We start from the raw sequence: 15,645 nt of genomic DNA, 5'->3' as shown, positions 1-15,645 counted from the left end.
CCTCAATCAGGCATTTCTTTCCATTTCCACCCCCCTCTCCTGGTCCAAGTCATGTCACCACCAGTACTTACCTAGTTTCCAGTGAGTCTTCCAGATTCCACTTCTGGCCCTTTCCAACAGCATTCTTCACACAGCAGGGGCTCTAACCTCCTAAAAGTGTACATTATATATGTCATTCCAATTTATGAGACAATCTATTGGATTTTCACTACGCTTGAAAACAATGAAACCCAGACACCTTGCCAAGACCTACAAGTCCCTACATAATCTGACCCTCTATCTAACCCACAGGCCACACTCATACCATTTCTCCTGTAGGGCACTAAACCCCTGCCTTCGTTCTGTTTCTCAACAAACTAACCTATTCTGCTTTGGTGCCTTTGTCATAGATGATCTCTCTACCTGTGACAATCCTCTTCCAGAGCAAAGCAGGCTACTTCTCATCAGATCTCTGCTTACATGCTACCTCTTCACACAAGCTATCTCCAGCCATCTAATCCAAAGAAACATTCAGTATGCCTTTTGCCAGAATTCTATGACATCATCTTCTTATATTTTATTCATAAAGTTTATTATTATCTGCTATTATTTTTTAAATATTTATTTTGAGAGAGAGTGAGAGAGAGAGAGAGAGCACTCAAGCAGGGGAGAGGGGGAGGGAGAGGGAGAGAGACAATCCCAAGCAGGCTCCATGCTATCAGCACAGAGCCCAATGTGGGGCTCGATCTCACGAACACTGAGATCATGACCTGACCGAAAACAAGAGTTGGACGCTTAACCAACTGAGCTACCCAGGCACCCCTGCTATTATTTTGATAACTTATTAATAAGTATGATTTCATGGCACCTGGTTGGCTCATTCGGTTAAGCATCTGACTTCGGCTCAGGTCACGGTTTGTGAGTTTGAGTCCTGCATGGGGTGAGCTCAAGCCCCACTTCCAATGAGCAAGAGCTCTGCTTCAGGTGAGCCCCCCTTCTCTTTTTCTCCCTCTCTTCCCCTCGCTCACTTGCTCCCTCTCTCAAAAAAAAAATTCAGCCACTTCCAGCTATAAATAACAAGCTCATTGATACCAGCTCTTATATTTTTTATTTAGTAGTGTAATGCCCAGAACAGAACCTACCTACCATGGGCACCATGTGAAATTGTTGAATGAAACACCATCAACATGGTTTAGACTCACCTGCTATAGCTGAATAGAACAATTAGCAGCAATGTATAATGAAACAGAGAAACTTCTGAAATCTCTTACCTCCTATAAATGAGCTAGATGGTTTAACTGAAATATAAACAGCTTTAAAATATTTAAAGAATGAAATTTCTTCTCTTCAGGACATTCATTCACTTATTTTGTTCTTCTTCCAGTAACTCCCTACTAAAATCTATTATGTATAAAACATGAGGATAGAGTGAAACATGACACATCCCAAATGTCATTTTCTTTCTGTTGTCCACAGTATAGTAGGCAAGAGACTGATTCAAAGATCACTACAAAATGAAGTGAGATGTCTAAAGCTCTCCAACAGCGAACCAGATTTGGTACATTGAGACTTCAAAACATGGAAAATTACTGCTAGGTGTCGGAATCAGAGAAAGTGGCACTTGAACTGGGTTCTGAAAGATAAGTGGGATTTAGGCATGCCGAAATGAGGGGGACAAGGAAGGAATTGCAACACTGAAGGAACCATATAAACAGGATGAATACCAGATGTGTAGGGCAGTCAACAAGTAAAATAGATTTCCGGGAAAATGAAGGTTGATTGGAGCCTAATTGTAACAGAAATTATTGAATATCAGGCCCTTAGACTTGTGTGCGTGTGTGTGTGTGTGTGTGTGTGTGTGTGTGTGTGTGTGCAAGAGAGAGAGAGAGCACAAGTGTGTGAAGCATGATTATGAAAATTGCTGTGTCTTCACTGTGTAAGTTAGATTGTTATTGGAAGACAACATCATAGGTTAAAATGCTCAATGGCTATATGAGGGAGAAATTTCCTGACTTTCAGAGGTAGCTTTGTTAAGATTTGAATTAGAGGTCCCAATTACAGGAGGAAAGGAAAGGGAAAGAAGAGCGTCGTTCAGAAAAGAAGCTTTTCATTCTTCTTGTTCTTTCTTGGTATTCTTTCTTGGTTTGACTCTATGCTGTCTTCTTCAAACTTGTTTTCCTCACCTGGAGTTCAAAAGTTACTACCTTTGCTCTATTTTTAAAAAAATGCCTCCCCTCTACCTACATGTCATTTTTCTTACATAGCTTGTGTATTCATCACTTTAGAGCTATAATTCCTCGTGATGGTAAAGACATATTAAGTCAAATAGTGCAGTAAATAGTCAATTAAAGAGAAAAGAGAGACGTGTACATTTTTCCCAAACCTCAGTCTTTTTAGCAGCCCCCAATAATTTTCAAAAGAGCTATTAACCAGATTCTTAACTTGCTATTTTAAGGTCCACCTTCTTTTCTTTATTTTCTGACCACTTGTAGTAAATGCCAGGAAAACAGTGCATTGGATATAAAGCAAACATCTTAAGGCAAAGGGAGTAGAATCAGGAGTGGGGGTCGTTTGCACTTGCATGCACATTTGTGCACACACACACGCACGCACACACGCAGAAAGAACCCAACACATAGATAAGGCAAGACACTGTTATACAGAGAAGAAAACCATCATGCATCTTAAACGTATGAATTAAATATAGGAGGAGACCCTCTATACACACTTGAATTGTAAAATTAGGTCAGTAAAGTCTGAATGTAGAGGTTTCGGTTTTTTTCTTCACAAAATGTATCTTACACAACAGCATCATGGGTTCTCAGGAGACATTTTTGTTGTAGCCAGTTTTTGTGAGAGTTCAGATTTGCCTACAAAGTGACAAGAAAAACTGACACTTAAATATACTACGTTCTGAAAGGTAAAGAATGCAAAACATTAATTTTGAAAATGCTTACGCACATGGTTTTAAGTTTGGCTAATTTGTTGAACCAGTAAACTGAGTAGGAGGAGCTGTGAGTATACCAAGATTGAGATGGAGAGCAGATAACCATCATGCAGAAAAAGCTTTTGTAAGCCCTGCAGCTACTATTACAGATTATGCTGCAATTGTGGTTTTATGTGAACTGGGCATAATTGGTCATCAGTACAAAGTGCAGCTTATTGAATGCCGGCCTTGAGAGCTTGTCTTTTGCTAGGTTTGAGATATATATGTGCATCGGGTAGCAGTTTAAACTCCTTCGCACAGCAGTATTTTTAAGATGGAATATAGAGACACCACTAGAAGAGGGCCTGTTGTGTGGGATAGTGCTAGGAGCTGGCATTCTCTCAGCGGAGAAGCTTCATCGAATACCTTCTGTAGTTGGCTTACGAGGTTTGCTGCCAGATTGCCCAATCAAACCACTGCTGTTTCTTCTTTCTATATTTTATTTGCTCTTGGAAAAATGTTAAGCTTACAGAAAATTTGCAAGAATAGTACAAAGAACTCCCATACATACTTCACTCACGGCAGCCAGAGACTTTTTCAAGTTTCACTGATTGTCCCAGAGATACCCTTTGACCAATTCAGGATGACTGTTGTACCAAGTTGGCATTTCTGCCTATTTTCCCTCAATCTGGAGCAGTTCTTTGATCTGTGCTTGACTTGCATGACGCTGATGTGGTGAAAATAAGCATTTGTAGACTGGTTCTTAATTTGGGCTTGTCTGATATTTGCTCATCACTAGATGTGTATTATATATTTTTATTCAGAATGCCACAGAAGTGATGCTGTGTTCTTCCCATCGCATCCTATCAGACAGCAACAACACTGATACTTCCCATTTTGGTGATGTGAAATTTAATCCCTCGATTAAGATAATTTTGCCATAGTTTTTCACTCTAGAGTTTTCCCCGTTTGTATTCAGTGAGTATTTTTGTGGAAAGGTATCTTGAGACTCTTTGTAAAAATTCTGTTCCTGGATCTTCTTTTGCCTCTAGGATTCAGCATCCATTGAGATTTTTTCCCATAAATTAATATTTTAGTTGAGTGGAGGTCAAATGACTTCTAATCCTATCATTCCTTCCACATTTCTGCCTTGGGTTTCTTTATTAAGAGACGCCCCTTCTCCTTTGCCTTTTCCTTCTCCCTCCCCCTCTTCCCCTCTCTTCAAATTGTATGGATTAATGGATTCCCATTGTATTAGGTGGATTCTAACCCATTGATATGACTATTTTAATGCTTAAATTTTCTCAGGTTTCACTACTGGGATCCCCTTCAAGCTGGCTTCTGCCCCATTATTCTTTGAGAACTTTATTTCTTTTCAGCTCCAGGTGTTCAGGCTCATCTTGTACTCTCCCTATCTCTTGGCTGCAGCTTTTACTAAGGAGTCCTGGTTTCTTTTTGTAGACAGTGATATTTAGAAACCAAGATCTCACTGCTCCCTGGTTTCCTAAATGGTAAAATATATGTAGGTACACACACACACACGCAAACACACACACATACACACACACACACACACACACACTTATATCATTATTTATCTCAGTGTCTGTGAGCTATCTGTGATATATATACACACAGACAGATAGTCCTCCGCTTAAAATGGAGTGAAAGCAAATACACACTGAGCAGAAACCATACTTTTGAATTTGGTTTTTGCCGGGGCTAGTGATATGCAGCACTGTCCTCTCTCGTGATGCCCGTCAGCAGGCGGAGCCTCAGCTCAGTCAGCCGGCAATCACAAGAGTCAGCAACCAATGCATTGACAACCTTTGTGTCTCCATACGACCGCTCTGCTTTTCATTTTAAGTACAGTATGCAATAAATTACATGAGGTATTCAGCACTTTATTGTAAAATAGGCTTTGTATGAGATGGTTTTGCCCAACCGTAGGTTAATGCACGTGTTTTGAACACATTTAAAGTAGACTAGGCTAAGCTATGATGGTAGGTCAGTTAGGTATATTAGATTCCTTTTCAACTTACAATATTTTCAACTTACAACGGGTTTATAGGAATGTAACCTCTTCATAAATTAAGGACAATACATAGATATGTATGCATATAATACATAATTTATGTATATGTATATACACACACACATACATACATATTTCCTTTCCATACTTGTATTTCCTTTTGTTAACTGAGAAACTTGGCTCACATTATTCTCCATATATCTTCTTATTTGCTCAACCCATCCTGAAATAACAAATTTCCCATCCACACTTAGTACTGTTCCTCCTGACTCATTTCTGTCCTTGGCCCTAGGTGTCACCTGTCTGCCTTCCCAACAGGAAGGAAAGAAGAGAGCAAAACCATGGTAGTTTTAGAAAGATATTTACTTTTCTTTGCCCTTGTTTGATTTATAAATCAAACTATTAGACTATTAATGTTGCTGTCTCAACCCAGCTGCATTTGTGCTTACATGTGTGACTATATCCATATTAAGATGAATCCAGGGGAGGATATATTTTAATATAAATTAATGAGCAAACACTCATATTTATGATATTTGAAATTTCTAATTGATAGTATCTAGGACTTACTGCTGAAGTCCTTTGAGTGGTATATATAATAGCTTCTTTTTTGTAAGAGTACAAACTTAAGGTAGTAAAGAATAAAGAATAATATTTAAGGTAGATCAGTAGCTATTGTCATTTTCAAATACTGTGTGTTATTCACTTAGTGACTGAAGTATCTGTCAGCTAAGGAGAGCTCAAGTGTACTAAAATAGTGTCCAGAGGCATTTGAATGGTGTTAAACTGGAGGGTAGTGGTTAATAGAACAGTGTTTAGAGGTAGCCAGGGTCACATATGGGATAACTGTCTACCAGCTTGTTATATAAGGCAAATTATTAAACCTCTAGAAGCCTGAATCTATCTATAGCACCTATATTATAGGTGTCTTAATCTGTTTAGGCTGCTGTCACAAAAATAGACCTGGTGGCTTAAACAGCAAACATTTATTTCTCATGGTTCTGGAAGTAGGGAAGTCTAAAATCAAAGTGCTGGAATTTCCAAGTCTGGTGAGAGCTGCTTCCTGGTTCACACATGACCATTTTCTCACTCTGCCCTCTCATGACAGAAGGGGTGAGGGAGTTCTCTGGGGTCTCTTTTAAAACAACACTAATCCCAGGCATGAACGTTCCACTCTCAACACCTAATCAGCCCAAAAAGCCTCCACCTCCTAATACCATCATATTGGAGATTAGTTTTCAATGTAAGGATTTGGGGGAGGAAACAGACATTCATTCCATAACAATAGGATTGTTGGGACATTTAAGTGAAATGCCATCAGTAAAATACCAGGCATAGTATTTGGCACATGGTAAGTGCACAGAAACAGGAAATCGCTTTTGTGTTAATCATCAGTGAACTCTACGTTTTTCACCGCTACCACTCTTAGTAAGAGATACTAACCCTGAGAGCCTGGCTTGTTAACACTCTAAATATGGTGTTTTTGCAATGCTATATTTGACAGTTTCAGTAGGTACTTGCAACATGTTGACCACGTTGTGAATACACAGTAATTAGTCTGCACAATTCAGGTCTTTTAAATATTTTACAGGAACATCATGACACTTATTTTTTTTTTCCTTTTTCCAATCAGAATGAGGAAAATGTAGTATCAGTTTATGTAGGAACAGTGAATGATGCCACTGCATTATTCACTGTATCTGTCAAAATGAACCCTTTGATTGGAGAACAGTATTGATTCTGAAGTCTTCATAAATTGTTTCATGAATCAACCCCAAGCCCTTTTATTTTATCAGAGTGAAACATGCACAAAAAGAGAGGACATGTTGGGAGTCCTCAGAGATTTAACTGAACTTCTTTGATCATTTGTATAAAAGTTAAATCTTTACCAGTTAGCAGTGATTGCCCCTCTGGAGACTAGAGTTAAAATTTGAATCCACTCTAAAATACAATGAGTGGGAATCTGGAGAAATGGATGGTTTGTAGCATATGTAGACCAGAGACCTGGATCCATTTACATGCACATATGAAACGAGATGTCTTGTAGGTCCTTTTTATAAATTATTTAAAATTTAACCCTTTCCATGTTCCTTTCCTTGATCAATCTGCTTCCCTATTGTTGATAATTTAGGTAATACCATGGAAAATACACCAAAGAACTTGAAAATAAGGTAAATAAGATTGTATCCTGTCGGGGCGCCTGGGTGGCTCAGTCGGTTAAATGTCTGACTTTGGCTCAGGTCATGATCTCATGGTTCATGAATTTGAGCCCCTCATTGGGCTCTGTGCTGACAGCTCAGAGTCTGGAGCCTACTTCAGATTCTGTGTCTCCCTCTCTCTCTGTTCCTTCCCTGCTCACACCATGTCTCTCACTCTCTCTCGAAAATAAATAGGATTAAAAAAAATCACCTCCTGTAAATTAAAATAAAAAAGATAATAAAGCAGGAATCAGCCAGAAATACACACTGACAGATTTTTAAAAACCAAAATAAAATGAAATGTTCTAATAGATCACTGAGCTGTCAGAAGTGTGCATACTTAAAAATATATGTATATTTATTTATTTATTTTTGAGAGAAAGCAAGCACATATGAGCAGGGAAGGCATAGAAGGAGGGAGAGAGAAAATCCCAGCCAGGCTCCTCACTGTCAGCACAGAGCCTGACATGGGGCTCAATTCCATGAACTGTGAGATCATGACCTGAGCGAAAATCAAGAGTCAGACGCTCAACTGACTGAGCCACCCAGGTGCCCCTAGTAGTGTGCATACTTTTTATAAGAGCCTCAGATAATAGGGACTGAAGACAGCTGATGGAATTGAGTACCAAGTCTCATACGCTGAGGAAGATAGCTACCGTCAGCTCCTGAGCAACTTTTTAAGATCTGTTTATTCAGAGCAAAGCAGAATTTCTACTCTCAAAACACATTCAAAATACATTTTTACTTGACACAGATTTTTCTAGAACCTTTGTAACTAGCATGATCACATGCATTCAGGCTCCGGTAACAGCTACTGATCTTGTTCTCGTAAGAACCAATTGGCATTGGGCTATAGCCAGCCATCAAAGTGAACTACTTAATGTGACTCAGCTTCTGAGAGATCAGTCTATGAATACTGAGTCTGCAGGACTATAGGCCAATCCTGGCTCACAGCCAGTTCACCAAGGCACCCTGCCTTTCTGAGGCTTCTTGGCAGACAGCCAGTAAAGTTTCCCTGGGGTCTCCAATCTCACTACATACTCTCCATTTAAACCTCTTCAGCAAGTAATAAATATCCTTAGAAAACTTCAGCGGATTTTAACCCTTCATTCAGGGACAGCTGGCTAAGGAACAGGTCAGGGAGGTGCAGTGGCCCACAAGAAATAAGCCCAAGTAGAAGAACCGACTGTAGTGGGCTTTAGCATTGAGGAAGGTGGGGCTATCAAAAGACAGGGGATATAGGAGAACCTGGAGGCCAGAGAAGAAAAGAAATGAACTACTATTATTAGTAATAATAACACTTGAGTTCAAATTACTTTGGAAGGCACATATTTTTCTTTCATACATGAGCAAACTGAGGTTTAGGGAGGCTAAGTAACTTAGCAAGGTCACATGAGTTAATAACTAGTTAGTTAGAGACCCAAGTTATACATTGCATATACCATTATACCATGCTTCCCTCCATATGCTGTACACTAATACTATTTTATGATGATGGCTAATAAGATTTGTTCATTTATTTATTTCTCAGTGCAATACATTGCGAGACCAAGGCTAGGCGTTGGGGTACAACGGCGAGCTTAAACGTGGGCAGTGGAGTCTAGTTTGGGAGATAAACATTGATCAAATAATTAGATTTTGCATTGGAAGTGTACGAAGTACTGTCAAGATAGATACAGAGAGTAGATAAGTACTTACAATTTGGGACTTTACCTGAAAATTAGAGATGGTTCTTTAAGAGTTACTTGAACTGAAGGGAGGGACTTAATTGGAAGAAGAGAGAAGGAAAGTAATGGAGTGTAAAAGCCCGATTGAGGCAGGGGGCTATGAGAAGTGGGTAGAAAATTCGTGTGACCACAGAGATGAGAGATAAGAAGACTCACATGCAAGATGGTACTGGAGAGGCAGACAGAGATCAGACCACACAAAGCCACCTTATAGTTTCCCTAAAGGTTTCATCCAGGATACCATGAACAAGGGACATTACAAGTTTAGATTACAACAAAAGATTACAAGTTTAATTCTGTACATGATAGATTTGAGATATCTTGTGACAATTAAGAAGTAATGTCAATTAAATAGCTGTGCTATACATCTGGAATTCAGTGGAAAGTGCTGGGTTAGAGCTAGAATATGGAATTCATGTGTGGCTAGGTAATCATGAATACAGTGAATGTGCTTGAGATCATCTAAAGAGACTACAATGAAAACTGGAAAAAGCTTAAGATACTGCTTTGAGGAACCCACAGTTTTGCCCTCTGTATCCCCTTCTTTTCACTACCCAGAACCATATTTAATGATTGGGTAAAAGAGAGCAAAAGAGGGGGAAAGTGGCATCCAGAGAGAATGGGGAACAAACTGGAAAGTTTTTGTCATAGAAGCCAGGGTAGGATGACTTCATGAAAGGAATGATGGTCTGCTGTTCTAAATGCTGCCAAGACATCAAGGAAGGTAAAGACTAAAAGGCGTTGATTTTAGCAACATTGAGGTCTTTACTGGCCTTTATGTCATGTCCTTTCACTTGAACAGTATATCCTCTTTCTTAATTTTGCCATGCTTTTTATATTCAGTTTCAAGTTAGAATAAAATAAGGACAGTCTGCTAGAAATCAACAGAGGCCATTTATATGAATTCTCACTTAGCTCTTTCTTTTGTATATTAATTCCTATATATACACATTCGTCCATACATATAGGATAATGTTTTCCACGATTTCTTAAAATCCTAATGAGCTTTTCAGAGTTTCTGGATATGTCATTTCATATAAAGTATTGTGGATATCAGTGATTACACTTTATTTTCTCTCAAACAACATGAGGTCTTAGAATAAAAGTAACATATTAATTAAACTTTGATTCAGGGGTACCTGGGTAGCTCACATGGCTAAGCGTCTGACTTTTTTTTTTTTTTTCCGGCTCAGGTCATAATCTCACTGTTCTTAAGTTGCAGCCCTGAATCAGGCTGTGTGTTGACCCTGCAGAGTTGGTTTGGGATTCTTGTTTCCCTCTGGTGCGCCCCTCCCCCCTGCTTGCATAGATGCGCATTCTCTCTCTCAAAAATAAATAAATAATACATAAATAAATAAATTTTAAAGAAATTGATTCAGGAAAAAAAAGCATACTGAATTCCTCTTTCACATTTTTGAATATTCTGTATAGTTTTTAAAAGTGAGAAATATTTAGTGGTCACTCACCATGGTCCAAACCCAGTAATACAAATGGGGCTTCAAGGTTGCCTCCTCCTGTATCTTAGTTCATCCTCTAGTTTTTGGTTTTTTTTAAGATGTGGTGGTTCGGATCAAATATATGTGGATTTTGAAGCTGCATCAGGAAAGATCATGCCTCTTAAAACATTTGCTTGTGCATAAAAGAAGTAATGCATGAAGATTAGAATATCAAAATATATGCAGTCCATCTGTTGTGTACTTTTATCTGATGAGACCTACTCTCTACATGTTAATCACACACACAAATACATAGCCACGCACATATACACACACAAATATAAAACATAAGGTAGATGAAATTTTAATAATGAGAATTTGGTTCTGACTGACTTTGGCTTTTCTGAAATTGAGACATTATAGCGATGTTTATGGCTCAGAACAAATTCAACATTAATTTTTTACTTACACTTTCTGTTTTAGGATATATTTCCTAGAATTTTCATGAAAAAAAACTATAGGGATGCTTTCAGTATTTTTATTAGTTATTCTCACAAGAGTGCAATTTAGCCAGACTTTATCTAAAACTGCAGAAAAAGTTGGATCTTTTCAAGTTTTGTGCTTCTCCCCAAATGTAACTATGGGTAATTACAGGCTTTCAGATGTAGAAAAGGCTAAGAAATATGATTTAATATCTCACTCCTACTTGGGTTGTATATGAAAATAAGGATATTCTCTTACAAATAGTTTAGGAATGTCGTCGTCATAAGGAAGTGCTTACTTGCCTTAACAGAAAACTTGACTTCTGCTTGTACTACAATAGAAATGTTGACTTCTGCTTGTACTAGGGAATTTTGAGTCACTGACGACAGCAATTGCTATTTGTTTCTGTCTTTTTGGTTAATTTCAGATCACATTCAGAAAACGAAGGCACCTCTTTACCATCTGCTGACTCCTGTACCAGTCCTACTAAGATGGATGTATCATATAATAAAACTGCTAAGCAGTGCCTAGAGGAGATATCTGGTAAGTGACCTGACTGATGGGTAGGACAAACCTCAGAATTTTTGCAATCTCTCCATAAGTCTTTTTAATAAAAGTCATATCTGTGCTGTACTGTTTTTTCTTAAGCATAAATGGACTGTGTGCATCTTATACATCAGAGATTCTTAGATATTTGTCTACTTTGCTCAGGGTGATCTCTTTGTTGTTCTGTGAAGAATTTTGTGAAGAATGGTAGGGCTTTTAGAGGCTGAGGCCTTCAAGTCATTGTTGCCCTCAGTCAAGTTCAATATAATCATGGAAAACCTGGGGAAGCTTCATTGTTAATAAGACAGCCTTGGGCGCCTGGGTGGCGCAGTCGGTTAAGCGTCCGACTTCAGCCAGGTCACGATCTCGCGGTCCGTGAGTTCGAGCCCCGCGTCGGGCTCTGGGCTGATGGCTCGGAGCCTGGAGCCTGTTTCTGATTCTGTGTCTCCCTCTCTCTCTGCCCCTCCCCCATTCATGCTCTGTCTCTCTCTGTCCCAAAAATAAATAAAAAACGTTGAAAAAAAAAATTTAAAAAAATAAAAAAATAAAAAAAAATAAAATAAGACAGCCTTGAATGTATTTGGAGATTTTAAAATATGTTAAGGATCAGATGTCAATACAAATGTTCCATGGCCAATCCCATCCTGTTCTGTCTTCAGTTCTCTACTATTTAGAACATTCCTACACAATGGCTCCAAATGTGTATTTAGGAAAAATTCTAATTATGGAAATATTTCATTACATATAAATAATGTAAGAAAAAAACATATATACAATTTGTTAGGTTTGTAAGTATATAAAACCAGCTTCTCTGCTTTAATCCAGTGTGTTTTTATAGGACCCAAATGAGTGTAGGCATATATGGAAGGCCTTTGGTATAATTATATTATATATATTATATATATTAATTAATACTAATATATATAAAAATCTGTATTCATGAGCAACTAAAGAATTTTTTAGAAAAACATACTAAGGGGAAAGAGAGTTTGAGGACAGTTTTTCTAATTCTAAGAGTAAGAATTCATAGAAGTAGAGGTATTCTCTTATTCCAATAAGTTTCTGGTCAGCCTTTATATATTCTGAAGAAAAAAAAATGAAAGAACTATTTAATTTTTTTAAAAAATGTTCTAGTGCTCAAAAGATTCAAAATATTGTCCTGAAGTTCATGGAAATAAACATATTACAAATTTGGGGGTTAAAGAGCTTCTTTGGCAGAAGCTCTTTGGCAGATTTGAACACTGTGGCAGGCATTAGCCATTCCTGCAATATCCACCAGTAGATATTGATCCCGTTGACAACACAACATTATGAGGGTTCCTTTGGAATCATCAATGGTATCATCAGGCATCAGAGGTTTTGTGTGAAGATTGCAATGGGCCAGTTCCGGGTAGAGGTAGATATGGTAATGCTAAGACATAGCTATTGGGATTGTATTTACAGAATTTTCAAGTACTTGGGGGAAGTTTTGGCTTTCCCATAGCTCCAGATAGTCTCATAATGAGAATGATGATGCATATCTGTATTGTGACTAGATATTTTTAAAACCTGGTGTGGCATGGAGATGCATATACTTCACACATTTCTTTATTCATGAATGTCTTCAGTTATGTATCAGTATGCCTATGAAATACCAGAGCTCAAATATGTAGGATAAAATGCTTTTATACAGTTTGAATTTTAGGTTTTATGGGAATTTCACAAAGGAACATTGTTTCTTTGAATTTAGTATATCACTGAGTATCTGTTTAAATAAATAATCCACATGTGAATTTTTCCTCCATTTTCTTACTCTGTCCATCATTTGATCATTTCTTTCACATTTTTAGTTGATATTTCCATTTAACGTTCTGATGTTTTTAAGTATAACACTTGAAAGTGGGGGGCACCTGGGTGGCTCAGTCGGTTGAGCGTCAACTCTTGATTTAGGCTCAGGTCATGATCTCAAGGTCGTGAGATTGAGCCCTGTGTCAAGCCTCCTGTGGGGCTCTGCAATGAGTGTGGAGCCTGTTTAGGATTCTCTCTCTCCTTTTCTGTATGCGCCTTCCCCACTCGCTCTCTCAAAGTAAATGAACATATTAAAAAAATAAATATAACACTTGAAAGTGGAATATAAAGTAGACTTTAACAGAATATAATAATTTTTTTTAATTTTTTTTTTCAACGTTTTTATTTTTATTTTTGGGACAGAGAGAGACAGAGCATGAACGGGGGAGGGGCAGAGAGAGAGGGAGACACAGAATCGGAAACAGGCTCCAGGCTCTGAGCCATCAGCCCGGAGCCCGACGCGGGGCTCGAACTCACGGACCACGAGATCGTGACCTGGCTGAAGTCAGACGCTTAACCGACTGCGCCACCCAGGCGCCCCAATAATTTAATGGATTTATCACAGGGTATAATATTATTTTGCATTTTTATTAATTATTTCTATAGAATAATAGATTCAAGTCTGTGATTTAGATAGGAATAAAAGAAAACAGCATAAATGGTGAAATGCGTCTTTTCCTGATTGTGTCATTTCTGTTAACATTTATTTAAAATGATAATAAAAATAATAAAATTTATCTCAGTGCAAGCTTGGGATTTCCCAGAACAAAGATGATATTCATTTATGATTAGTAGGGTAAAAATTGAGTACTATAATTGGAAGAACACAGATGAGAGTATACAGGTAGACCAGTGATGAGAGAATGATTAGCATCCCCTGGCCTTTCTTCCAATGATCTTGTCTTCTAATCCCTCCTGAGCTACTTATTTTCACTGGCACACCCTTGAGCTGAGCATCATCAGAATCTGCGGCTTCTCTATCAGTTCACTTCTGTGCACCCCATTCTTACTGATTAAATACTAGCTTTTCAGTGGTCTTCCTTTTGTTCCATGACTCTACCACTGGTTCTGCTAGGATTTCTAAATTCATTGATCCTACAGCTTTTTACTGACCCTCACCAAACTCTTCATATTCTTTCTTACCACCCTCCCCCCCTTAATCAGCTGAATCCCTGTGGTAACTGAATGCAATTTGACTTTTGCATATACTCTTTACTGTTCCTCCTCTCTCACTTCATTTGATGAAATCACAGACCTGGTTACATTAAACTCTCCACCAGTTCCGTACCATAAGTGAATGAACCTGGAGAAAAAAACATGTCCCATGTGGATGTGATTCACTTTACATTTATGATCACCAACCTCAAATGAGTATTTGTTGTGGCCGAGCAATCTTTCTGTATTTCCCCAGTCCATTCACTCTTTTTTTTTTTTTCATCTAAGACCCCTCTCAAGTTCTTAGATGATAATTTCATGCCTTTTCTTCTCAAATTTACCATACCAACTCTCCCATCCTCTAACTGATGACCTTGATGTTGACTTCACTGAAAAAAAGATTAAAGCAGAGAGAAAAGAATTTTATACAACCCTGCCATCACATCTGCCTATACACAACATTTATACCCATTCTTACCACCTTTTCTTGGATTACTTTCTCTTCTACCTCCTTAAGAGCTCCCTCTACACCAAATCATTCTCTTTAGTCCTCAGGATACGATATCTCTCCAGTTTCAATTTTTGAAAAACAAAAAAGCAAAAAAACAACTTCTCTTGACCCCTCCTTTCCTTCTTTCTTCTCTTCCTGATTTCTGTTGTTGCTGCTTACTACATTCTGGCTGCTAGAGAAACCATAGACCACAAAATCACTGGAAATTATTGCCAAGCCCACAGAATATTCCTTTGAAGACAAAATGAATTAGGGGAAATGAAATGTTCTAGGAAGTAGAGAAAATAATTTTGGCCCCTGCACTGTCATTATTTAGCTGAATTGTTCCTTGGTTTCCTTTGTGTGTGTGTGTGTGTGTGAGAGAGAGAGAGAGAGAGAGAGAGAGAGAGAGAGAGAGATGACTGTAATACTTAATAAACTCACAGGATTGTTCTAAAATACAGTTTCATTCATCCATCCATGTTTTCAGTAATCTTCACCTGGTTGTGTATACATGCCAGTCTTTCCAAAGGTTGGGAAGACAAACATGACTAAGACATGAGTCCTCCTATAGAAGAGTAAGAATTAAACTTTAACACCACAGATAATTAAATTACTAGATACCTAGGAACAACTAAATTAGCTGTAAAGAGTTATATAGGGCTTAAAATAATATTCCAGGAAGAAATAACTTCAGTAAAAACAATTTGAAAAATGAAATTCTACTTACCTTATTATTTTCATTAGTTTCTTATTGTAAAACTGGACACTCAGTTGACTGAAATCTTGGTAACTCGCTGGTTTTCTATAATAAAAAATATCAATACTATTGCTGTTGTTGAA

At 38.0% G+C, this 15,645-nt stretch overlaps 1 protein-coding gene across 8 annotated transcripts in view; it reads left to right on the top strand.

The window, feature by feature from the left end:
• Window positions 1-15,645, top strand: part of NAV3 (neuron navigator 3) — a 598,387-nt gene that overhangs the window by 407,344 nt on the left and 175,398 nt on the right. For all 8 annotated transcript variants that reach the window (XM_086712755.1, XM_025927005.2, XM_025927006.2 and 5 more), the window contains one exon: window positions 11,212-11,327. In XM_086712755.1, coding sequence (XP_086568881.1) covers window positions 11,212-11,327 — 116 coding nt within the window. The remainder of the gene's footprint in view (window positions 1-11,211; window positions 11,328-15,645) is intronic.

The sequence above is a fragment of the Puma concolor genome, chromosome B4, assembly GCF_028749965.1.
Source record: "Puma concolor isolate L17-30 chromosome B4, mPumCon1.1.hap2, whole genome shotgun sequence".
NCBI classification, from domain to species: domain Eukaryota; kingdom Metazoa; phylum Chordata; class Mammalia; order Carnivora; family Felidae; genus Puma; species Puma concolor.
Note: the sequence above shows the minus strand (reverse complement) of the source record. Positions and strands in the feature narration are given on the sequence as shown.